The sequence below is a fragment of the Vitis riparia genome, chromosome 5, assembly GCF_004353265.1.
Source record: "Vitis riparia cultivar Riparia Gloire de Montpellier isolate 1030 chromosome 5, EGFV_Vit.rip_1.0, whole genome shotgun sequence".
NCBI classification, from domain to species: Eukaryota; Viridiplantae; Streptophyta; class Magnoliopsida; order Vitales; family Vitaceae; genus Vitis; species Vitis riparia.
Window position 1 is genome coordinate 7841843 of NC_048435.1, and position 26813 is coordinate 7868655.

Genomic DNA, 26813 nt, shown 5'->3' on the forward strand with positions numbered 1-26813 from the left:
ATTTGAACCGTTGAAAGGCATATAATGAGACCATGTATGTGGTACAAATAAATGAATGTGGATATATATATGAGACCCGAGTTGTACACGTGACATTGCTAATTGTTTAAAAGTACACATAAAAGACACTCTTCAATCATATGAAGCAAAGAAAATAACCTTTTTTTTTTTCTCCTCTTTTTTACTTTAATTCAATAGAAAGTTAAAATCATGCATATGGTTATAGGAATGGAGATGAAAATAAAAAGATTGAAATCTTATTTTAAGGCCACCTTATTTTCCAAACCTTAATAAATATGCCATTAAAACTGGTTTATTATTATTTTCATTTGTTTTTTGGCTTTTTTTTTGGAAAAAAAATTATCAAAATTTACTTTTCCCAATACTCCAAACAAACGTGGAAGCTGGACATCCCATGGTCAACAATCAGGAGTCCATTTGTCATGCCACGTGTCAATAAATAACGCAATCTTTTCTAATAAACAAAAAGAAAAAAACTTGGTGAATGCCCCCAAAAAAAGCGCGCCAAGATCGCTCCCGTTAAACATTAACCGTTACCTGTCATTTCGCTCTTTCCTCTCTCTCTCCTCTCTCTAGGATTTCCTTTGCAATGTGCAGAGTCTCAATCTGCTCACACATTCAACAGAGAGCAACTTTTATTGAAATTTCACCAAATTATTGAACTTATAGCTCGAGGTGTAGATCATTTTGATTTTCGGATTGATGTCGAGGCTGTTGATGGATGAAGAAGAGTGCCAATTAGTTTTGATGTTTGCATGAATTTTAAGTTTTTTTTGTTGATCAATTTTCTATATTGAGGATTGGAGAATTTGATGATAGGCCGAAATAGAATAGATTTACATCTATGAAGACCGGGGCACGGAAGTCGCCGCACCTGATGCAGTTGGTCGAGACGAGTTCGCTTCTCCTTTCTCCGGTGCTTTCCATAGAATTTTTTCAGATGGAATGGCAGATCCTGTTAGTTATGGGAATTCTGAGCGTGACATCGAGCAAGTGAGTTCCCTTTTTGTTTTTTTTTCCCCTAATATTTATTAAGCTTTGTTTGGTTGATGAGGAAATTTAGGAAACTAAAAGAAAATGGAGTTTTTAATCTAGTCTTTTGTGTTATTTCTAGAAAATGAAGAATTAGGTGGAGTAGGAAATTAGATTGGCTCATATCTGAAATCTTAATTTGCTTTCTTTTCTTACCGAATGTGGCAATTTGCTCGTGTTAAAATTGGTGATGAATGAAAGGAAAGAAATTTGGTGAAAATAACGAACGAATTTAAGCTTCTTTGGTAAGCAGAAAAAAAGAGAGAAAGAAAGAGTGGAAGGAGGAAGTTGAAAGGACCGTGTGAACAAGCGAAGGGCAAAAGTTATAAGGACTAAATAGCTTGCAAGATGTTGTTGGCAGTCAGATTAGTTGATGGCATTAATGGACCTGCTGATCTGTTTTGCAGTTTAAATACTATAGCTTGAATTTGCGAACAGTATCAGCATGAAGGGTATTGTAATGTTATGCAGATCAAGGCGTTAGAAGAGAACAAGCCAGCTTGCAGTTGTATTTCCAGATGATGGATTTTAGGAACATTAATTTCCAAATGACTATAAAAAAAAAAAAGGCTGGACAATGATAAATCCAAATACTGGGGTAAATGTTTTGGGCTGCTTTGAGTATCCAACCAGACTTGGGTAGCCTAGGGGAAAGGATTAGCTAAATGTCAGCAACAGGATGATAAAAATAATGGAAAGCACACATAAAGGAGAAGAAGGGAAGAAAGGTAAAAAAGAATATATATATATATATAGATATAGAAGTGTGTGTAGTTAGTGAATGAAAATTGGTAGCCATTCTGAAAATCTGAATGCTAATGATTATATTATGGTGTAGAACATGGTCCCATGACATCTGTTCTTTTATGGCATGATAGTCATTCAAATTTGAATTTATTTGGTTTCTGGGCGCTTTTACATGGGTTTGGAATTTTTCTCTTTGGTAGGCACTTGTTACTTTGAAAAAAGGGACTCAGCTAATCAAGTACAGCCGGAAAGGGAAGCCCAAGTTTCGTCCATTCAGAATCTCTACAGTAAGTTATTATTTCCTTTCCAATTGAAAAAATTATTTACACCAATGGTAGTCAGTCTAACCATTAGACCATGTCTCTATGTCATACATGGTTGTTGCTAAAACTGCATTTGACATTCTGGAATGCAAACTTCTAAGTGGATGGAGAAGGAAAAGGAGAGAAAGGGAGAGAGAGAGAGAACCAATTAAATGACAATAAATAGAGTATTTCTAATTAGTCTCAATGTGTTCACCCAATCTTTTGATGAAGGCTGGCCTCCTACTGTTAACTTCACCAACTATATCGGCATCTGTAAATCCTTTCAAAACACAAGTACATACTTGGGCTCCTAACCTAAAGTACTAAAAATTTTTAATGAAGTGACCACCCCCCCCGCTCAATTGGCTCCTATGCAGACATTTCAACTGAACTGTTATCTCTTGTTAGCTCATGTGACGTATCACATGCTGATTCATCAACTCTCTCTTCTTGTCTAGGCTATTGTGATGAAGAAGGAATAGGTATCAACTTTGTCAAGCCATCATCTGTACCTTTGGGTTGCTTAGTCTTGCCAAATTCTTCTAAGGTTTGATCCTTTGGAAAGATTACATCTTTAGTTCCCATAATTTTCTTGTTAGCTAAATCCCATAGGTTGAATCAAATTCTACATCACCAGATCCAACAAATATGTCTAGAGTTGCATTATCATCAAGCTTGGATCTTTGTCCTTTGAGAACATGCACAAAAGCTTTGCATCCAAAGATGCTTAAATGAAAATAGTAGAGATCCTTACTTATCCACACCTTTTAGGGAGCCTCAAAGTTCCCTGGATTTGATAAGGACCTGTGTATTAAAAAGCATGCAGTTTGGGCAGCTTCCCCCTAAAACGTCTTAGGCAATTTTTTAGTTTTCAGTGTGCACCTGACCCTCTTAATGATAGCGTGACTTATCCTTGCAGCTGCGCCATTATACTGTTGGTACTAGGTACTGTTTGCTCATGTCTTGTGCCATTTCTAGAATAGTAAGTTTCAAATTCCCTTGAGATATATGCTTACCTCCATTATTAGACCTTAGGCACTTCAGTTTCAACTTTCAACCGTCTTTCTTGCAGCTACGACATGGACTTATTGAAAGTGCTGAAAACCTGATCCTTTGTTCTCAACAAATACATTCATATTTCCAGGCAGCTTTATGAATGAAAGGAGCAAAGCATTTATTTTTTCTAAGGGACTCCACATCTATAGGTCCACAAACATCAGAATAGATCAACTCTAGCTTCTCCATCTTCCTTTGCAAAGTCCCATTGAAGGAAACTCTTTATTGTTTACCAAGCAAACAATGATCTCATGGAGAAAAAGATTCATTTTTAGACAAAAGGATTTATGACTTCTTTGCCACAATTTACAATTCTTTCTTGCTCATATATCTAGATCTCCTGCTAAGGAAACATCCTATGAAGCATTCAACTCACTCTTGCAAACTCTCCCTTGGGTCTTGTACAGGGTGGAACAAACCTCTCCTTCTGCAACACTAAATAAACCCATAATAAGTTTCCATTTACCACCACCAAAATGACTTTCACATGCTTTCCTATCAATTGCAAAATAAGGAGCAAATCTTACACATACCTCACATCTCTCAAGGTCAACTAGAATCTAACATTGGTTTCAAGACGTACATCATACATCCCCACAATCTAGGAGTGAGTAGAATTTCCCATTGAGACTGCCCCAAAGTCTCCAGCTTTGTAGTTTGCAAACAACTCCATGTGAGGAGTAGCATGATAAGAGGTTATAGTGTCTATCATCTACTCAACTCTATAGCAACAGAATTGTGGTATTACAAAGATGGAGGAAGAGAAACAACCATAACAATTCTCACGCTTACAAGTAATCAATAAATCTCACCAGATAAGTTTTCCACATATGATGAAGAGCACCCTTGACATAAAGCCAACATAACACAGGTGAAGATAACCCAGATTTTCAGTTACGAGGAGGAACCGCCATGTCTTCTTAATCAGCCCCCTTTTTTTTTCAGAACGTTTGTTCTTTCCTCTGCCGTAATTGAAAAAAAAAACAGAACAACGACAAACAAACAAAGACTTCATGGGAGACCCAACATCTCCGGAGTTGCTGCCCATTTTATGGGCGATGCTGCTGGAAAAACCCAGCCCAAGCATTGGGCTCTAAACACCTTTCATCCCACATGGGCCTTATGGGCCTTGGCCAATTGAAATACTTGTGCACTATTCATCAACTTGCACCTGTCTGATTGAAGTTTTGACCTATGTATATACATATAGATGCATTGGCTAATGTATATTATATATAAATATAAAATGTGCCCATGGGCCTTTGTATTACTATATTTATATATTTTAGAGTTTGAATAACAAACCTGCTTATTTCTTAATGGACTGTTTCGTCTTTGACTTCTCTTTGCACAATCATGATATATTTTTCAAGAACCTCAAATGTGTCAATGCTTACAGTCTGATGTAATTCACAGGATGAAACGACATTGATCTGGTATTCACATGGAGAAGAAAGAAATTTGAAACTATCTTCTGTATCACGGATTATCCCTGGACAGAGAACTGTCAGTAATGCTGTAGATTGAGAGCTAACTAATAGTTTTTATGTTTGACATTCATTTAACACACTCTTGTATAATGCGCTACCAAGACTTCCAATTTGCAAGAAACAAAAGAGACTCAGATTTCACTTGTTTGTTATTGTCTACAGGCTGTTTTTAGAAGATATTTGCGCCCTGAAAAAGATTATTTATCATTTTCACTTCTATACAATAACGGTGAAAGATCTCTTGATCTGGTTAGTGAAATGGGATTATTCAGTTGAACTTTAATACTTTCAAGTCAAAAGCCAACTTTGATTACCTTGATGATAAGTCGGTCAATCAATCTTAACTGTTTCTAACCCATAGATCTGCAAGGACAAAGTTGAAGCTGAAGTTTGGCTTGCGGGTCTCCAGGCATTAATTTCTACTGGACAACATCGTAATAGGCGCACCAGAAGTGACATTCCCGATGTGAGAATTTCATTTCAACATCAATATATTTATGCTTAGTACTTTAGTTCCTTATATTACATTGTTCCTCACTTTGCAGAGTATCCTTGGCTATGTTTCATGCTTTCTGCCTTAAGTACGTGAATTTTAGTTCACGAGGTTGTATGCAAAAACAAATTGAGTGCTAAAATTACCTTTTCTCTAGTGTTTCATCACTTGAGAAACTATAGTACATGTTCATAGCTATATTTCAAAATAGTTATGATCACTACTTGGGTAACAAATCCAAATTTCCCGGGTAAAAGAATTGTTCTCATTACATTATCTTTTGTACAAGTAGGTTCATCTACTGGCCTGCATCTACAATATGTGTGCATGTGCGCGTGTGTAGGTGTGTTTACAATTGAGTTCCATGATACCTGAAATTGGTTTGATGAAAAACCAAGCCAACCTGTCCTTATCAAATTATAGGGAAACTATGGTCAGCTACTTCAGTTCATCTGGTGACTTGTATTGTGGGGGGGGAGGCCTCCTTTCATTCCCTTTAGTTTTATAGAAGTTTTTACACTTTTTCTGAAATTGTCAGTTTGACAAGTTTTTCCAAGTAAATTTGATTTGATGCAAGGATGATGTTCTCACTTTTGGTAGATTCTAATCTTGTAAACCTTGGACAACTATATTGGCATCCTTGATCTTGTTATTCTGTTCACAGAAATCCTTTCACACGTTGTTTTAACAGTGTAAACATTTATTTACAGAAGAATGGTACCTTCATATGCTACATGTGTGATTTTTTCAACATCCCTTGTTTGTTAATTAGTGTCTTTGTTTAACCTAATAGATCTCATTTGGATAACTGAAGAATAGTATTTATTTTACTTCTTCGATGCAAATTCTCATGGTGTTTTGCATGCTATAATTTAATTATCAAGCATAATTTTTTCATACGATGCAACATACTCAATATTAAATTCTCTTATCAACAGTGAATAATGTAGGGCAGCTCATCTATTTAATTTGTTTGTTTTGCTCAGAATATCCATTAGATGTTATTAAGTTTTTTCATCATTTATTTAAGATATATTATGCTATTTCAGTTCCATGATGGTGGGGATTTCATTCAAAATGGCCGGCCATTTGGTGTAAATCTAGATTTTGCTTCAAGCATTGCTCGTGGTAGGTCATCTGTTGATCTGAGTTCTCGTGACTCTTCTTTGAATTGGGCGAGCTCAGATGCGGGGTCAGAACGCACAAATATGCAACTAAGAACAAGTGGAGTGGATGGTTTCCGGATTAGTATTTCGAGCACTCCTAGCTGCTCAAGTCAAGGTTCTGGACCAGATGACATAGAATCGTTGGGTGATGTTTATGTCTGGGGAGAGGTATGGTGTGATGGGGTTTTACCTGATGGATCAGTGAGCCCATTCCCTATAAAAATAGATGTTCTGACTCCAAAATCCTTGGAGTCAAATGTGGTTCTAGATGTTCATCAGATTGCTTGTGGTGTTCGGCATGTTGCTCTTGTTACCAGGCAAGGAGAAGTTTTCACCTGGGGGGAGGAATCTGGTGGGAGACTTGGCCATGGAATAGATAACGACTTCAGTCGCCCTCATCTTGTTGAATTTCTAGCAGTAAATAATGTGGACTTTGTTGCATGTGGTGAGTATCATACATGTGCTGTATCTACATCCGGTGATTTATTTACCTGGGGTGATGGTACTCATAATGCTGGACTTCTTGGTCATGGCACTGATGTTAGCCACTGGATACCAAAAAGAGTTTCTGGTCCTTTAGAAGGACTTCAGGTTTTATCTGTTGCATGTGGCACATGGCACTCAGCACTGGCAACTTCCAATGGGAAACTCTTTACATTTGGTGATGGAACTTTTGGTGTTCTAGGCCATGGAGATCGAGAAAGTGTTCCATATCCAAGGGAGGTTCAAATATTAAGTGGACTTAAGACGATTAAGGTTGCATGTGGAGTATGGCATACAGCGGCTATCATAGAGGTTATGAGCCAGTCTGGTACAAATATTTCATCTAGAAAGTTGTTCACCTGGGGTGATGGTGATAAACACCGTTTAGGTCATGGAAGCAAGGAAACTTACCTGCTTCCGACTTGTGTCTCTGCACTTATTGACTATAATTTCCATCAGCTGGCATGTGGACATACTATGACTGTTGCCCTCACTACATCAGGACATGTGTTCACAATGGGTGGTACTGCATATGGTCAACTAGGAAATCCACTTTCTGATGGGAGATTACCTTGTTTGGTACAAGATAAATTGGTCGGTGAGTTTGTTGAAGAAATTTCATGTGGGGCCTATCATGTTGCTGTGCTGACATCAAGAAGTGAAGTATTCACTTGGGGAAGAGGTGCCAATGGAAGATTGGGACATGGGGACACAGAAGATCGGAGATCTCCAACATTTGTCGAAGCGCTAAAAGATAGGAATGTAAAAAGCATATCATGTGGTTCCAATTTCACTGCAAGTATTTGCATTCATAAGTGGGTCTCTGGAGCAGACCAATCAGTTTGCTCTGGTTGCAGGCAGGCATTTGGTTTTACCAGGAAGCGGCACAACTGCTACAACTGTGGGCTGGTGCATTGCCATGCTTGCAGTTCCAAAAAGGCATTAAAAGCTGCATTGGCTCCAACTCCAGGCAAACCGCATCGAGTATGTGACCCTTGCTATGCAAAACTCAAAGCAGCTGAGGCTGGAAATGCCTCTATTTTTAATAGGAAAAACACTGTCCCCCGCCGTTCAATAGATGCAACAATCAGGTCAGATAGAGGAGAGGTAAGGTCTGCAAGGATTCTGATGTCTCCTGGACCAATCAATTATTTTGAATTTAAACCAGGAAGGTTTGGGCCAAGACCAGATCCTTCTCCCATGATCCAATCTTCCCAAGGTCCATCACTTCTTAAAGACATTGCATTTCCAAGTTCACTGAGTGCTCTTCAAAATGCTTTAAAGCCTGTTATTACAGCATCACCTCAGACTGCACCTCCACCTCCACCTCAGCCGGCATTCTCAAGACCTGTTTCACCATACTCTAGGAGACCAAGCCCTCCACGCTCTGCTGGTCCTGTATTTTCAAGGAGTGTAATTGATAGTCTCAAGAAGACAAATGAGCTACTAAATCAAGAAGTAACAAAGCTGCAAAACCAAGTAAGAGAATTCTATTTCGTAGTTAAGCTTATTTGAATCATTGTACTGGTCCATTTTTTCAAACTTCTGAACCTAATTTCATTTTGCAATGCCTTGGTACTAGCTTAGTTTTTCATTTCCCTGACTTTAGGTTAGAAGTTTGAAGCAGAAGTCAGAAGGTCAAGATGCAGAGATTCAGAAATTACGTAAAAATGCTCAAGAAGCTGACTTGTTGGCTCTGGAGGAATCTTCTAAATGCACGGTAGCAAAGGAAGTTGTCAAGTCCATCACAACACAGGTATACTTGCATCAACTGTTTTGGCAAGAACTGGTTTTTTCAAGAAATCAAACTCTTTTAAGTTGTCAATCCCATCTTAGCATAGGTTTACTTTTCATTCAAAAGATTCATTAACTTTTTTGGTAAGGAAAAACAAAAAACCATTTCAAATTGCATGATTGTCAATAAAAATGAAAAAATTTTAATGCTGATAAAACAAATGTGATAAGTTAGTTGTAGTGATGAAATAATGAAATATGGTCCATTTGTAGTTTTAGACTTGAAGCAAAAGTAAGACAAATCAACATAATGAAAAGAGGATAATGTGTTTTCATCCTTGGTGGCTTGATTTCCCTCTTTCGTGTTGATCTTATTAATGATATAGATATAGGTGCATGGATATGAGTTTCCCTAAGAGGGATTAAGAATATGTATAGATCATAATACCCTACAATGGCCAAACCAAATACGAGGAAAGAATACAAATATGAATATCTTTTCATTCGTTATTCTGTTGATAAGTTTAAGATTTTGAGCGCCTAGAGAGGTATTTATATGAGCCTTTCTATATGTGTGAGTGTGTGCGTGATGATGATGAATAAGTATGATATGATATTTCTATGAGAAAATAAGACAAAAAGCTCTTAGTTATACAGGAAGGGTTCACCATTACCTGAAATTTTTGCTTTGGTCTGGTGATTTATGTTTGTGAGTCCTCCTTGGAATTGACATTTGAAGCCTCAATAAGCATTTTTCTATAGGATTATCTTGAGAGTGCTCATGAATCCACGAATTTAGTGCCGATTCACTTTAAAAATGATCCAACTGTTAACTTTTGGTCTGCATATGATGAAATAACTTTCTGCATGACAAATTGCATATTTTTTATAATAATAAAAATAAAAAAGCAAAGGCAGTACACCCATGGAGCCTGATACCTGCAGTAACTCCCATGTGATGCATGTCATGCTTGCTGCTAATAAACACGCCATTATTAATGTCCTCGCTCATGAGCTTACTAACTAGTTCACAGTTATCATAGTGTCAGAAATGCTCCTTTTTTTCTGCTAGTGTAGGCTCAAGGTATTTAAAGATCCTCTTCTGGAAGATGTAGAGTAGTAGAATACTCAAGCTTTCTAATACAAAATAATGTGCGTTGGATGGTTTATCTGTGAGAAATAACTACAGTGACGTAGATGAAAAACTGTGTTCATCTTCGTAGTGTTTTTGTGACAAATTGCATCATGCTAACTGGCCTATATGCTTGCTGCTTTTCATGTGACTCAGCTTAAAGAAATGGAAAAGCAGTTACCTCCTGAGGTCTATGACAGTGAAACCTTTAAATCTATGCAAACTCAAATTGAAGCTTTTCTAAATACCAGTGGAACTCAAGCAGCCGAATTTTCATCTTCTTTACCAGCAGACTTGGAATCTGACCAGAAAAATGCCTCTGTTACCAATCCCTTGGGTGTGGAGGATCATGTAAATGCTGCAGGGCTTACAGACCTATCACAGAATGGTGAAAGTTCTGTACAGGACAGCAGTAAATTATCCATTTCAATTACAAGAGATGCTGTGCCTCAACAAAGCACAGAAAATGGCTCAAGATCAGCAGCAAAATATGAAGGAGAACCAGAAAGTACTGAACAATTTGAGCCTGGTGTTTATGTGACTTTCATTGCACTCAAAAATGGTACCAAGATCTTCAAGAGAGTTAGATTCAGGTATGTATATAGATGGTTTTTCAACTGTGCATGTGTGTGGAAGATCTATGCTATAGGTTATATATACAAATTATTCTTAATTGGCTACATTCTTGGGAAAAATATTTGTTTTTGGCATGATTTTGTAGTCATATTAGCAATTGTGTTATATTGTAAGGATCAAAAAACATTCTTGAAATGACAAATATGTATGGATGAACTAATATAACTAATTCTATTATTATGTTTAGCGTCTTACTATGTCCAATTGGGATCCATACAATAACTCTGTTCCCTCCTTGCCCATTTCAGTCCATTCTTTATAATTCTATCCATGTCACTTTGGGCCTTCTCTCTGTGTACCACCTTCTAATCGCTGAATGACTGCAATATCAACACAGCTAATGATTTTAATTATTTTCATGAAGCACATGGGACAACATTCTTGCACTATAATCTCTAAAGCCATCTGGTCCTGAACGATATTGGGTTTCCTTAGTTTTTCTCTCCCATCACAACCTCACATTTCTCCAATGTTTCTACAGCAAACGGAAGTTTGGCGGCCAACAGGCAGAAGAATGGTGGAAGGAAAACAAAGAAAGGCTTCTTAGGAAGTATACCCCATCAGCATCAAGCAGTGCTCCAACTGGGTCATCGGTTCCTCCAGCACCAACAGATGAAAGTAATGAGTTGGCACAATCTTCCCAAACTTAGTCTCAGTACTTAGTCTCATGCCATTAAATGTTGAAAGCCAGCTGCTACCTGAATGGCATTATGAATCTAGTCGGGTGAACACGTGTACTGTTTAGCAGCTAAAGAAGCTCTTTTTCAGAGGAATGGCACAGAAGGATTCACTTAATTTACGAATTAAAAAGAAGAAAGGAAAGGAAAGCTCCATGAAAGTGAAGATGATGTGATTTAGAGGCAGAGGGAAGCTTAGCTGTAATTCTTTTAATTCCTTGATTCTTTCTCTTTTGCATTGTAGTTGTACAGTAGATGAAGTTGTAGAACCATCTTTGTGTATTGAATTCCATGTAGCGTCGGAAATGCATTCTTTTCCTCTCCCTTTTCCTCCCTTAATGTCCGTATAAATGCGAACATGGGCTGTGGTTCACTATTCAGCAACTTGGCGACAAAGGATATGTTCACACGGTTGTGAGTAATAATCGGTGGACGCGTCAGCGTTAGAGAGAAACCTATACCAACTCTGTCACCTACTTCTGTAATTAGTATCAAGGCATCATAACTCCATCTCTCTTTCATCAATCTGCATTGCACCTGCATTTCCTTTCAAATAAATGTTATATGGGTCGTTTTGTTGTTATTGTCATTTTTTTAAAAAAAAAAATTTCTAGACAACAGGTTTAGTAATTTTATAATGAGTAGTAAAAAACTTTTCAAATGATTTTTTTATGGTTTTTTCGGTGACTTGCAGCCGTTTTTTTCTGGTTTGATTAGAAGAAAAAGTTGAGAATGAATTACAAAGTTTTGAAAGGCAAAAACTTAAGATGAGGCATTTTTGTGTTTATGAGGTCAGGCGTAAGCCTCAAGTATTGAGGTATAAGCATTTTGAAATCCTTATTTTATAATTAAAAAAAATTAAAATATACAAAAAATTAAAATAAAATAGCATAAATGGAAAACATGTAAACAATTCAATAGAATCATAAAAAAATCATATTAGTTCCATACTTTCACAAAAAACCACAACTAAGTCAAAATAACAAATAGAATTGAACACATATGACTAAAATGTTTCAACTTAAATTCTCCTCTCCAATGTCATCATCATCCTCATTCAATGTATCAATAGTATGAAAGTTTCCACTATCAAATCATGTCATTTCATCTAATTCTTCACCTTCATGAATTGGTGTCAAATTCATCTCATTCTCTCTGCCTTTGTCTCCACTTTTACCTAGCATAAAGTATCAATTAGGTGTAAATATTATAATCACATTTGTAACTTAAAATGTTTAGCACTTGCAAACTCATCATGTTTCCTTTTGTTGGAATGTGAAGCTATCATGTTATACAATGATGTTTGAGTCTATTGGTCTTTGGATGACACAACTCTAATTGCATCAACATTGAATAGTTCATTATCTTCAAGCCGACAAAGATCAAATGGGATGAGGGGAGCTTCTTTTTCGGCAATCTATTCATTATTTGAATCAATCTTATCTACCAAAATCGAATCAATATTTTTTTTTCTTTGTAGACTTCTCTCTCTTAATCTAGTGTTGTACCTCACATACACTAGAGCATTTAACCTCTTATGTTCAAGTTTGTTTCACTAGAATCTACAAATAATAATAATAATAATAATAATAAAACAAATTTATGTGTTGAGATGAAATTAAAGTTTTTTAACATTAGAATAAAAAATATGTAAGAAAATTTTTGGAAATGGAAGTGTGGACCCCGCATTTTCGGCTCAATGCGTTTCCCACTCGATGGCGAGCTCGACTTATTGTTTGAAAAATTGATTTTTATTGATTCTTTGAAAATGACTTGGAGTCGCCACTTATTTTTGTTTTATTTTTAAAGGGTAAACAAAATAAGAAAGAAAAACCCTAAGTGTGACTCCTTGTTTTGAAAAAGGTTGGTCTACGAAAAACTGGATCGGGTTCGGGGGTCAGGTTACTTATCGGGAAGGTACGACAAAGACCGTAGCACCCCTCTAAGTCCCTAAAGTCGGGTCTCTACTAATAAAATGAAGCTGATGTGGCAATGATGAGGAAATCAATAAATATCCGAATCAATCATGCACATATGGGAATCAGAAAATGCAATAGAGGATAACCAAGGTGGAAGTGGATGCGTACCTGGATCTCCAGTGACTAAATGCGCTATCATGAAGCAGGATTAGTGAACGAGGAACATTTATAATTTATGCGCAAGTCAAGGAACAGAAATAAGTCAGTCATGCATGGCAAACAAGTCAACCAAATAATCAATCAATCATGGAATCTCATATGTAGTGCCCCCACCAAAGCCCGTTTATTTTGCACGAACCAAATCCGTAAATTCCATCATTAGGAATTACAAAATTTGATTCTTGCTTATTTTTAAATACATTTTAAAATCATGGAAGTTGTTAAAATTACATGTCAAAGATGATGACGACAAATTTTTATTGAAAAGATGGGCAATATTTAAAGTTAAAGAAAAAGATAATGATAACAATGAATAAATAGGATAAATAAATAAATAAAACAACTAAAAAATAAGAATAAACAAATAAAATAAAATAAAAATAAAATAAATAAAAAATAAAATAATTCATGCTTAATAAAAAGAATGGTAAGAAATAATTTATTGAAATGGGATTTATTCAAAACCAAGAAATAATAATAAATAAAAGAAATGAAGATTTAAGACCATGTAAAAAAAAAGGAGATTTTTCTGGAAATCTATTTTCAAAAGTTTGCATGAGTGTAGAGGAGTGGGACACGTGGCTCAACAGTGGCCCAATACTAAAGGTGGCCATGCATGGCCGGGTATGAATGGGGCCCCGGGCTGTATCTAATACTGCGTTGTCACTTGTTTCAGTCCCCTTTTCTGTACATATCTGCCTCTTCATTCTTGGACTCGACATCACCATTCCCTCCCATAATTTCAGCCATGCTTTTCTGCTTCCTTCTTTGAATTTGTTAAGCATCAATAAATCTATGGGCTTTGTCAATGTGTCAGTACGAATCGGTGGCCATGTAAGGGTGCAGCTGGGAATGCTATGTAACTGCCCTGGTGGTGCCCATTCTGCCCGAATTCTCACCTGCGGGTCCTGCAAGTAACGGATCAAAACCTGGCAAGTATTCCTCTGACTTGAACAAGCCCATAATCCCATCAACTTCATGGACAATCCTGACCAGCTTAGGATACGCCGTTTAGTGACTCAATTGCAACCCATTAATCAACCCATCAATCTTATTAAAGATAAAACAGGGTGAGAGCCGCTCGGGCCCAGGGGTTGTAGAAACTGAGAGTGAGTCATCAGCCAGTACATAAGGTACTTGGTTAGGAAACGCTTCTGCCATGGTTCGATGGGCCTGGCGTAGCTTCCCCGTTGCATGATCATACCGTTCGGCTAATGCTCTATAAGCTCGGTAAAACTTCTCAACCAGTTTCGTTAGTTCTGGACGCTTCTTGTAATACATTTCAGCCCTCCGTGCAAAGGAATCTGCATCTTCTTCAATGAGCTTGATCATTGCTTTGACTTTGACATCCATATCTGTAAGATTTTCCGGAAGCCATTTGAATTCTTTGGACTGATGTGGCTGTCCTACCACCATGAATATCGGCGCCTGGGATCGGAATGTGACAGGGTTGCCATGACTGCAGCGAAGAACAACACTGCAATTGATTTTGACCTTGCCAAAAGCTGTTCTTATACCAGGAATAAAAATCCGGGTGATGGATCCAGGCCAGGATCAAAATTTAACCAATATCACCCAGTTAAACCTCAAATGGAGCTTTGCAGAATTTTTTTTTCGGGGTCTCATTGCTAGCACGCAAATGAAAACATCTTCAATAACCGTGAAGCAGATGCAACTCCTTGTTTAGACAGACCCTCCAAATCGGAGACACACTGGCATCCACACTTTGATCACCCAAAGTCTGCTCTTATGTTTCTGCTCATCTTGTCTCCTTGAAGATGGTTATCCTCAAAAGGAACTTTCCCAGTCAGAAGCTCAAAACAAAGCATTCCAAAACTGTAAACATCAGCTTTCTCTGAGAACTTGGAACTACAACTACTTCCTAGCTGTTCTTGCTCAGCCAGAACCTCTGGTGCATGCCAAATGAGAGGGTCAGTTCCATTCTGGCCTGGGGAGCTCCGAGAAAAAATGTGATTCTTGATGTACGATAGCCCAAAACCCGAAACTTTTGCATGGAAGTAACCTTCAGTGGAGGAGTTCCTTGCCTTTAGAAAAATATTAGGAGGGTTTAAATCTCCATGATAGACCCTCATAGAGTGAAGATACTCCATGCCTCTGGCAATCTGAAGCATGAGATCAACCCTGACCGGGAGAGGAAACAAAATACGCTTCCTTTGTCCACAATTTTCTTTTATCTGACTGTGAAGATCCTTGTTCATCATCTCTATCACGAGTAAGCACTCTTTCTTTTCCTCATCATAAAATCCACAAAGGTACTGCATTATGTTGGGGTGGGAAAGTGACAACAGAGAAGAAATCTCTTAATTCAATGGCTCAATCTCCCCAAAAAAATTGCCTCAAAGCAAAACCCTCCCCCAACCACTGAATCTCCTTACACTGGCTTCCCCCTCCCAATCGACGCTTCACCTGATAATCCTTTGTTCCTAGCAATTCTGAACCCGGGAAAAGCTTCCCGTTGAACTGCTCTGACCCATTTAGTTTCTTAAGCAGCAGGTCTCCAAGCTTCTGCTCATTCTTCTCAACTGACCCTGAACTTTTCTTCTCCTTAATCATTTCAAGAAGAAGCCACCTGGAACTTTCCCTTGCTGCAACTGCCATCTTACGAAAATCTGAATTCAGTCGGCCCAGGAAGCGGGGCAACATGTGACTCCACTCACCATGATAGAAATTGGATGGCTTACAAGGATTTTGGATTGTCATGGGTGAATGAATGATGGAGGGCAGTGAAGGAAGTGTCTCAGTGGGTATGAGCGATGGGTATGAACATGGGTAGGATAGAAAATAAGCCGATGGGAACGGACAGTGGGGGAGCTAATGGGAGGAGCGAACTTGGTGGGTGGGTATGGAAAGTGGAAATTTGAAGGGTGATGAGGGAGATGGGTATGAGAGATGGGTGAGAAGTAAGCATGTGGGTATAGAGAGAGAAATGTGGTAGGAAAAATGGGTAAGTGGATATATAAGGGTGGTGATATGCATGGGGTATGGAAATGGGTATGGTGAATTAGAAAAGTGGTTAGAGAAAAGTGGCTAGGACAATGGGACTTCTTGTACGTGGGAAATAACAGAGATGAAAATGAAGATGGATTAGACGATAGGGAGGATGATGATGAATGGTAGGTATGATATGGTTATGGGAGTGTGGACTTTGGCAATACCTCCCATATTGCAAATTCTGCCAATGGCTGGCAAAATCACTGTTAAGAATATCGGACTTTGGCACCTCTGAGGATTCAACAGGAACTGCTCTTCTCATACAACCTGAAGTGTTTAAATTCCCAAACTGATCAAGCCCCTCAGATGAATCAAAGTTTTAACCAGAATCACTGTTATCCACCCCATTATCCCCTCCAAAATGTCTTGTCATTGCATCAGTAGCTCCTGGCTCAGTTAGGAAATTGTAAACTGGCAGCATTGTAAGAAACGTAATAGGTGGACCTGTTGGATAAAAGGCAAAGGGAACCACCCCAGAATTACCCACTGCCCTTTGCTGTGAACCAGAACCTAGAAACACTGGGGAAATGGGTATTAGTGAATCCGATCCGCTCACATGAGCTGGTTCAAAGCCTGGTATGTTATGCCTTGGGACATGCAAAGGAGCCAGAGATTGAGAGGCCATGCTTCTTTCAACCCTTTTAGAAACCATGGTTGAAGGTGGCTTCCAGTCATTGGGAGATTCGAGTCAACACCCGGGTTTGAGAGTGACTTTCTCTCATTAGTGGCAGCAATAAAATCCCAATAGAAACAATCCCCAGAATTTTCCCTTGAGGCTCTGAATTAGATCCAGTTGCTCTGAAACAAGCCGAAAGCAGTCCAATACAGGGAACAAATGACGCGCCAGTGAGAGCTGATCTTGAGCTGTACTCAACGGAGTCACCAAAGGATCATGAAAACGAGAAAGAAATGAAGGGAGTTTGATATTATACAACAGGTGGTTGCACGAGTGGAAAAGGGAGTTCAATTTCTGATGGGTGTTGCTTCCACAGGATCAAACGCCCCCACGCGCTCACCATTAGCAGAAACCAATTATCTCTTACATTCCCTCATATCCAATAGATTTGACATTCCGACTTTGCAGCATCCATGAACAGAGAAAAGAAAAAGAAACAAACAAAGCATAACCACGGGAAAACAAATAGGCTTTTGAACCAGATCCTGATTCATGTATTAATCAGAGGACTCGGAACGGGTGGATGAAACATGGAGTAATAATATGATTAATGAAAAAAAACCGAGCTAAATAAAATAAAACAAATCGACACAGCAGTCATTTATCAAAGGAGTCTAAGAAACCCGGAAAGAATCGAAACAGAGTAATAAAAAAAACTCAGATTTCACACAGCTCAAGGTGCAATAAAATAAAACAACGATATTCAAATAGCAAGATGAAACTATCAAAACCAGTGACAATGAGGAAGTGGGAGTAAGGAATATGCAAAGAAACCATGCCTGAATCTTTCCTTTAATCCTCCAAAGATTTGGTAAGCTTTCTTCTTCTTCGACACTCTTAGCTTAGTTACTATATTTCTTTCCTCTCTGCTTCCACAAAAAAACTTGCTTCCCCTTGCAGCAATGGAGACACCCACGAAACCTCGCAGAAAAATCTCTCACAGTCGTTAATGGAGGCCTCTCCTCCTTTTTGAAGCTCACCGGATCCCCCCCTCAAGAATACTCTCCAGCTTTCCCTTTTTCTTCCGCAGCAAAAAAAACCTCTCCAAAACAGAAACGCACCCCCTTTTCTCCAGCTGCCTCACTCTGCCAAAAAAAATCTCCTTCTTTTCTCCCGGATTTGCCCCTCTAACCACCTGCAAAGACAGCCACCAAAAACACCACCACCTGCAGCCTCTCTCTCCTCCGCTCCTGCTAACGGCATGCAGGAATCTTCTAGAATTTCATTGCCACGTGTCGACCTCTCATCGGTCCTCCAAACCACCAATCTAATTCCTCAACAACCAATCTGAGAGTGACACGTGGCTCGCTGGGGCTCTTCCACGTGGCAAAATCAGCTGCAGCAAAGAATGACCTAAATGGGGGTCTACAGGAAGTATTACCGATTCAAAAGTGTTCCAATTTCTCTCACATCCTAAAACACTACAAGTAAGGCTAAGTACTCGAATAGCAAACTTTTGCAACTCCGATGTTGAACCCCCAAAACGCATCCACCAACTTGTAGGATTTCTTAATTTTTGAGAATCAATTGTAACAGGACTTCCAAATTCACCCATGGTTTGGTTATATGAGTCCAACTGAATGTTAACTTTTAAACGTTTTTTATAATCCAACATCTTATCCATGCATTCAAATAATCCCTTCCTCACCTTATCTACATTAGAGAACTTATCTTCATATCACAATTAAGGATTAAGATAATAACTTACTGCATATAAAGGTTGATGAAGTTGCAGAATCCATCTTGCATCTATTTTTCTCCATGTCCACACAATTAAATGCAATCTTTTCTTTGACTAAGTCCATCAACTCATAAATATAACCCAAGGTTGGCCTTTTCTCTAAATCAACCTCTCTCAAAACATTAAATAATGGAATAATGGTCTCTATACAAAAAGCAACATGAGGCCAAAAATTTGAATCAAACAACACTATGCTTCAAGCTTTTACACCTTCTACCTTTTTGGCTATGTACTTGAACACCATTATTTAGAGGAAAACATTGTTATAAGAGCTTGTTGTTGCTTATAAAGACTTTGGAGAGTAAGAAATGCAATAACAAATTGTGAAATTGCTTGACGAATAAGTTCATGATTTTTTTTATTTTTTTTTTGTAAATGTTTCTTATCAAGTTAAGAACCTAGGTATGTCCATCTATGAACTTCACTACTTACCTAGCTCGTAAAAGTGTATTAACATGAACATTTAACTTTCCAACATTCTCTAATATCAAATCAATACAATGTGTACCACAAGAAGTCCATCACAATCTTCTCATCTTTTCTATAAGTCTCATTCCAACATTCACATAATTAAAGGCATTATTAGTGATAACTTGCACAACATTTTCCTCTCAAATTTCTTCAACCACCTCATCAAGATATTCGAACATTAATTCCCTATTTTTTATTGTATTAGATGCATCAATTGATTTCATAAATCATGTGCCAACAAGACTATTAACCCAAAAATTTATAAGACACCACCTCTTTCCATTTGTCCAACCATTTGATATATATATATATATATATATATATATATATATATATATATATATATATATATATTATAAGCAAAGGAAAAAATATGCATTAAAAAACCGCCAAAGCAACGACTAAAAGATTACAAAGAAGAAAACACCCCCCACTCCCTAGCTGGAAGCCAAGGACGGAGGTGCAGCCCGAACCCCACCCTCAATGGGTTCCTACCCAATTAATAAAATCAACTAAAGTCGAAGGACCATCTTTTATAAACAGTTTCGTCTCCAACCATAGGAAATATACAAAAGAATTCTTAAGTCTTTGGATTGACAACTCTTCTTCCTCAAAAACAACTTTGTTCCTTGCCTTCCAAACCGTCTAAAAAAATAATAAAGGGTTTGCTCTCCAAAATCTCTTCCTCTTTTTTCCCACAAAATCCCATCCCAAAAGTGTCGTCTTAACTGCGGCTGGCAGCACCCACTGCACCCCAAAAAGAGAGCAAAGCAACGCCTAAAGAGTTCTTGCCTTGGCGCAGTAAAGAAGAATGTGATCTATTGATTATTCGTCTCTTTGACAAATGTATCATATATTCGCTTAAGGTCATCCTCTCTTCTGAAGTTGATCCAAGGTAAAAGCTTTTCCCCACGTTGCTTCCCACCCAAAAAAACTTACCCTAAGTTGCACATAAACTTTCCAAATGGCCGACGAATAAAAAGAGGTTGGAGGGCTAAAGACTAATGATTTGTAGACAAACTAAACAGAAAACCTCCTATAGTTAATGTCTCTCCAAATCACCCTATCTTCCACTGCTTGTTGAACTCTCTTCCCATTAAGGCTAAAAAAAAACTTACACACCTCATCCATCTCCCAATCATTAAACGGTCTAAAAAAATGCGAGTTTTAACTCCCCCCACTCTCATTGGAACACCACACATCTTTTACCCAAACATCCTAGAAGATAGCTAAAGCAAATAAAGAGGGAAAATAAACACATAAAGGTTCATCCCCACACCATCTATTTTTCCAAAATTTCACCATTTGCACATTCCCTACCACAAAATAGAGCATACTGCTTACAACAGTCCACTCCTTCCTAAATGTTTTCCACAACCCCACACCATACCCACCCCTCACTTCCTTTAAAACACCAACCCTCTTGCTCCTTCCCATACTTTCCTCTAATCACTTGATTCCAAAATGTCTCTCTCTCATTTGCAAATCTCCAACTTCATTTACACAAAAAAGCCTTATTTAAGGTAGAAAGACACTTCACCCCCAACCCCCCTTTCCTTTTATTTAGGCAACCAAACCCCACCAAACAAGATGAGGTTTCCGCTCAAGGGCCCCACCTCCCCACAAAAAATCCCTCTGAATTTGTTTCATCCTCAATCTGAGTATTTTGAATAAAAGTGATCCTTTCTCCTTTGAAAATGTATTGGCTCTTCCACCCAACCAATTTCTTCCGCATTCTCTTCTGCACTCCATCCCATACAGTCATAGATATATGAAGCGCACCTAAAGGCAATCCCAAATAAGTGGACAGAAGACTTCCAACCTTACACCCAAGATTTGCAGCCAAAGTCTTTGCGTTTTCCACACCACCCATCAGAATTAGCTCACTTTTGTCCAGATTAATTCTCAACCTCGACATGACCTCAAACCATATTAGAATCCAACTTAAATACAACAATTGCTCCTTAGAAGCCCCACAGAAAACCAAAGTATCATCAACGAAAAGTAAGTGAGACACCTGAACCTACTCACCACCTATACTCCTCGCCTTGCAAGCTAACAAAAAACCCTCATTTACTACACTCCTTAGGAGACAACTATGAGCTTTCATAGTCAACACGAAAAGGTAGGGAGAAGTGAGGTCCCCCTGTCTTAACCTCCTAGAACTTTGAAAGAAACCTGAAGAAGACCCATTAATCAGAATAGAAAAGTTGTTTGTGGAAATACACCACTGCATCCATTGGATCCATTTCTCCCCAAAACCCATCATACTCATGACTGAAAATAAGAAGGATCGATCTACATGATCATATGCATTTTCTATATCCAACTTACACATCACTATCCTTTCATTTCTTTTCAAAATCAAGTCTATAACTTCATTAGCAACAAGGACATCATCCATAATTTGTCTTCCTTCCACAAAGGTATTTTGAGCCTTAGAGAGCACCTTGCCCACCACCAGCTTTAGCCTATTGGATAGAACTTTAGCCAGCCACTTATACAACCCTCCCACCAAACTAATAGGCCTGAAGTCCCTTAAGTCTTCTACTCTCCCTTTTTTTGGGATCAAAATAAGGAAAGTTGCATTCAGACTTTTAACAAATCGATCATGGTCATGAAACTCCCTTAAACCCCCATAACCTTCCCCTTCACAAAATCCCAAGAAAATGTCCAAAAAAAACCATAGTAAAACCATCAGACCCAAGCATTTTGTCTCCACAAAAGCCCTTAAGAGCTTTCAGCACCTCTTGCTCCCAAAATGGCTCCTCCAGCTTAGCTATTTCCACAGCCTCCTCCAACCTCTCAAAAGACGTCCCACTTATGTTGGGTCTCCATTCTCCTGTAGCAGACAACAACAACTTAAACTCTTTCACCACCCCATCTCTAATCTCATTCTCCTCTATTAACCAAGAACCATTTATTTTAACCTGAGACATCATGTTCTTCCTCCTATGAGTATTAGCCATCTTATGGAAGAAACTAGTGTTCCTATCCCCTTTTTTCAACCAAACTTCCTTTATTTATGCCTCCACGAAATTCTTCCAAAAAAACCCACTTTTTAAAGTCCTCATTTGCTACTTTCCTTGTTTCCAATTCATGAACAATAAGAGGTTGGGTTAACTCTATTTTATCCCAGAAGTTCACCTGATTCAAATCCAAAGCCTTATTGACTTCCACTTTACCGAAATCCAACCTATTCCAATCTCTCAATAACAGCTTTAGAGCTTTCAACTTAGCTGACAACACAAAGCTATCAAACCCTATAAAACTAAGAACTTCCCACCATGCCTACACCTTATTCTTGAAACTCTTCTCCTTCAACCACATATTTTCAAATCTAAAAGGCATTGGGCCTCTCCTCACTCTTCCCCCATCTAGAAGAATTGAAAAATGATCTGAAATCGACTTAGGAAGAATACATTGCACAACCCCTGTAAAGTGACCTACCCACTCATTCTAGACCAGAAACCAATCAAGCTTAGAATGAGACTGATTATTCAACCCACCCTTCCAAGTGAAAGAGCTTCCCTGCAAAGACAGGCCCCTTAACTCTAAATTCTCGATAATCTCCGAGAATCTCCTCATTGTAAAGGTTAGTCTATCTCTCCTACTGTTTTCCATAGGAAACCTAACCACATTAAAATACCTGCTAAGCACCAAGGGCCACCCCATAACCCTCTCACTGCACCTAATTCATCCCAGAAATCTTCTCTCTCTTTCTTCAACGTAGAACCATAAACCCCAGTGAAGTTCCAACAAAAATCATCCTCACAACTTTTAAACCGACAAGACACTAAGAAAGTCCCCACTTTCACCTCCAATAACTGTAACACCCTATTATCCCAGAAGACCAACACTCCTCTAGAGGCTTCCCTCAAGTTGATGGTCTCCCATTCTAAACATCTTCCCATGCCGAGGCTCCTAACAATCTTCTTTGACACCTCCTGCATCTTAGTCTCCTGCAAGCACAATAAATCCACTTTTTGATCCTTAATCAACGTCTTGATCACCTTTCTTTTCTCACAATCATTAGCCTCTCTTATGTTCCACGATAATAATCCTAACTTCATTACACAAGCATAGAAAAACCTCACTTACTTCTCAACACCAAACAAAACACAACTTCAGTTAGCAAGCTGAAGTATCCTCGCATTCCTTCTAGCACCATTATAATTCACTGAGCACTTGAGTTTTTTCAATTCCCTTTCTAATCTAGAAACCTTTTGGATTTTCCTTTTTTTTCCGGGTGAATTACCCTTAATAATTTTTCTTTCTTCCATTCTTCTCAAAAGCAACAAAATTTCCCCCTCAAGCCCCTTAGTAGGCATACCTAGACAATAGTAGAGTTTCACGAAACTATCGTTCATCCACGAACCCAAAACACTCCCTTCTTCCTCCTCTAAAACTCTTTCCACGTCTTTTGTCAACAACACTCTCCCATCATACTCCTTGGCTCCCTCTTTCAGATCGATCGAAACTCCCCTCTCACTCCCATTTGCCCATATTACTTTCAACGGGTCTACCGACCCCTCTCTATTCATAAAGGATGGCCCCTCGAACTCCACAATGTCTCGATCGACAATCACCATCTTTTTTCCCTCCACAGAAAGAAAAAAAAAAAACCCCGACCCCCAAGGCTAAGAAAAAAGCAAGACTCGGAATGGGAGAACTTGGAAGCTTCCTCCAATAAGGACTCATCTACTCCAGACTTCCCTCTTGCTTCAGCCAACAGCGCAGCACCGAGAATTTCTTCAACAAGCCTCCTCTCCAAACACGAAGTCTCAACAACAGGAGCCCTAACCCCATTTAAGCCTCCCGCAATAGATATTTGGGCCAAGCCCACATTACTAACGGCTAGATAGTTGGCCTGGCTCTAGCCTCCAGGCCCATCGACCCCTAAAACCCCCAAAAAATGGCATTTTCTAAGGCCCTCCTAGGCCACGGGCCCAATGTTAACAACAACTCGTTGACAAGAAACCTAGGCTCTCAATTGCTCATTGTTTCTTACCTTGTCCGACTTGGCCCAAAATACTTTAGGCTCACTTCCTTTCCTCAATCCCACTCCAACATTTGAACAAACACCCGTATCCTCAACTACTCACTTCCCCTTCCCATCTTTTCCTGCACCTACCTCGGCACTCTCGACCATACCCATGCCATACAGATCAGAAACAACTCCCACCTGCTCAGCTCTACCTTCACCAATTGGTCCCACTGCTCCATCCCCTAGCGTTTACACTTGCTCCAGCAATGACCCCACGCTACTCTCCACATGTGAATCCAAACCTTCCTCATCTCTAACCTTTGACCATTCCTTCCCTTGCAATGGCACCACCATCGTCACCCAAGGTGGCACTTCCCACCATAGTTGGATTGCAAAACATAAGAAACCCACCACCAACTGTAACAACCCAAGTAAATCTTTCCCTTCCGTCCTCACTAAAAGTCTAGCCCATTGAAGTTGCACGAACTTAGTTGTGTCATCATCCACAACAACCAACCCTCCGCAATTATCTCTCAACTTCTTGAACATCTTTTGGTTCCAGAAATTTAAAGGTAGCCCTACTGCCCTCACCCAATAGTGATTCGTATGAACTCCAAGTCGAAAACAACCTACCTTGGGTCCTCACCTCTCTAGATGAAACATCTTGTCCTTAAAACGTCAAATCCCCCTTCGTATCACTTTTTCGGCTTCCTCTACAACCTGAAATTCTGCAAGAAAGAAGCCACCTCCCAAATTCGAAAAACTCACTTCCCCTTTCAAATTCTAGAGACGCATCATCCATCTCCTTAACCAAACTAAATTCGATCATTGAGTTACCTCTTCTCCCCATCGTCCTACCAAACATAGCCCCAATTGTTTCTCCCTACTCCTCAAGGCTTTGTCCCCAAGTTGAAGCCACACTGCATCTCCTATTCTTCCCGTCTTTGACTTTGCAACCTCAACGAAAGACCGTTTTTTCTTTTCTTCCTCAACCTGGACTTCATCTCTCCTTCCTTCTTTGACACCTGCAATGTTTAAGCCCACCTTATCTTCAATAGAGAGAACTGTACCAAGAGAACGAAGCTTGTTAGCTAGCAAAACCCACCCCCTAGAATCCCTCTACCCTCTGAAAATACCAAACTTAACATTTTGGCTTCTAGATCACGAATAGAGCAAAGAATGTACCTTCCGCCTCGTTAGCACGTCTTTCCCATCTACTTCTTCCATTTTCTTCCCAACTTTTTACAACTTTCCCAAGTTTCTCCTTCCTACAGCAAACTTCCACCCTCTCCAACAAGTACCTCAAACTAGAATCGCCAAACCTTATCTAAGAAGAGAAGCCTCTACTTTTCTCCAAGATATCATGAAGCTTCCCCCCAATAAAGTTGATTGAAATCTCAAAAGACTTTGAATCCACAGCGAACCAACAATTATCACCTCTCATTCTCTCCATATCTTCAAGCCTTAAAGTCACTGATAATTCCAGTTCATATCAAGTAAAATGTCCATCATGGTTTCAGTAATTTCAAACGTGCCCCCACCAAAACAATCTTAGCCAACATTTTCAATATTATTGAAGTTCCCATATTTCTCTCACTCCAAATGGTCTAAAAAATGTAGAATTGAGCAGTTTCACAAACCTTTGTTCTCTTCTTTCCAACAAATGAAGCCTGTCAGCTCTAAAGTATAGTTTTCAATGAAGAATGAATCACCGAACAAACATAAAAAAATGCATAAATCAATAGCCATAATAAGACTGCTTTCAATCAACAAATAAGAATATGACCAATTGTTTTTTTTTTTTCTTCTTCTTTTTCTTCTTCTTTCCTAATATAGCATTTGTTCGGCACCTCCAACCCTCCTTTTTAAGCTAATCCCAAGTTAAAATCCTACTCCACATGGCTTCCTATGCAAATAAGCTAACTCTTGATGGTACCTAGGAATTCCAAATTATACCAAAAGAAATCACCTCGACCCTCCCATCTAACAGAGAGGAATAGAAAGACTTAACTGAAACTATTCCATTTTTTGTGTTACATCAAACCAAAATATCTTTAGTGTCCCTGTTAATGGCCTTCTCTTGCCGCCTCTCAAAAAAGGCTTCAACCTCCTTTAACTCCCAATTGTGCAATTGAGTTATAACTTATGAACCCTATAAAATTCTGTATGGTGGAAAAACCCTGATCAAGACTAATGAGAGCAACCCTAGCCTGACTTTGTAGTTCCCTTGTCCGCGACTGAACTTGAGCAAGAAATGCTTTCGCATCTTCCTGGCAAAAACAAAGCAAACCAATGGACTCGATCCCTTTGGGATAAAAAATCAACATAAACTTGTTGTTAGAGTTGCTAATCGTGTACACCACGGTTCCAACGAAGTTCTTGGCCACATGGTCGGAGCTCAGGGCGTCACACAAGTCTCATTTAGCTTGAAAAGCCTCTTACGACACCGACGCAAACGACAAAGAACTGAGCAGAAGCGAACGCCTCAGCATCGAAGACGACCAGTTGCTCGCGAGTCGCCTGGTATCATCGAGTCGACTAGCAAGTTCAGCGCTAAGTCGAAGGCATTGTTGGTGGATGAAGGTGGAGAATCAACTATTTGACATAATTAAACATCCATATTGCTTCCAAGCTTTTTTGTGCTCTCCTATCATGATATTTATGTCATTCACTTCTTTTTCAAAAATTAATGTCTTCAATTCATGCATAAATGAAGGGTTAATCCTGGGCCTGAAATTTGCAATAGCATCAATCATAGGAACCCAATAAGGATCATTCACCATATTGAATGGGAGGCCTTTTGAATACATAAACCA

General features: G+C 38.9%; 1 protein-coding gene across 1 annotated transcript; it reads left to right on the forward strand.

Annotated features, from left to right (window-relative positions):
• Positions 1–600: 600 nt before the first annotated feature.
• LOC117914187 (PH, RCC1 and FYVE domains-containing protein 1-like) lies at positions 601–11311 on the forward strand. The gene is made up of 9 exons (XM_034829413.1): positions 601–1014; positions 2001–2087; positions 4578–4667; positions 4814–4900; positions 5013–5117; positions 6194–8272; positions 8403–8549; positions 9816–10252; positions 10777–11311. The coding sequence occupies exons 1-9, from the start codon at positions 967–969 to the stop codon at positions 10943–10945; spliced, it is 3249 nt and encodes a 1082-aa protein (XP_034685304.1). The 5' UTR covers positions 601–966; the 3' UTR covers positions 10946–11311.
• The last annotated feature ends 15502 nt before the right edge of the window (positions 11312–26813 follow it).

What these genes read in the sequence shown, in the direction of transcription:
- LOC117914187 (XM_034829413.1), top strand. Translation starts at nt 967, where the DNA reads ATGGCAGATCCTGTTAGTTATGGGAATTCTGAGCGTGACATCGAGCAA. An exon ending in CTGAGCGTGACATCGAGCAA is followed by an intron (nt 1,015 to 2,000) that starts GTGAGTTCCCTT and finishes TCTCTTTGGTAG; the next exon opens with GCACTTGTTACTTTGAAAAA. An exon ending in TTATCCCTGGACAGAGAACT is followed by an intron (nt 4,668 to 4,813) that starts GTCAGTAATGCT and finishes TATTGTCTACAG; the next exon opens with GCTGTTTTTAGAAGATATTT.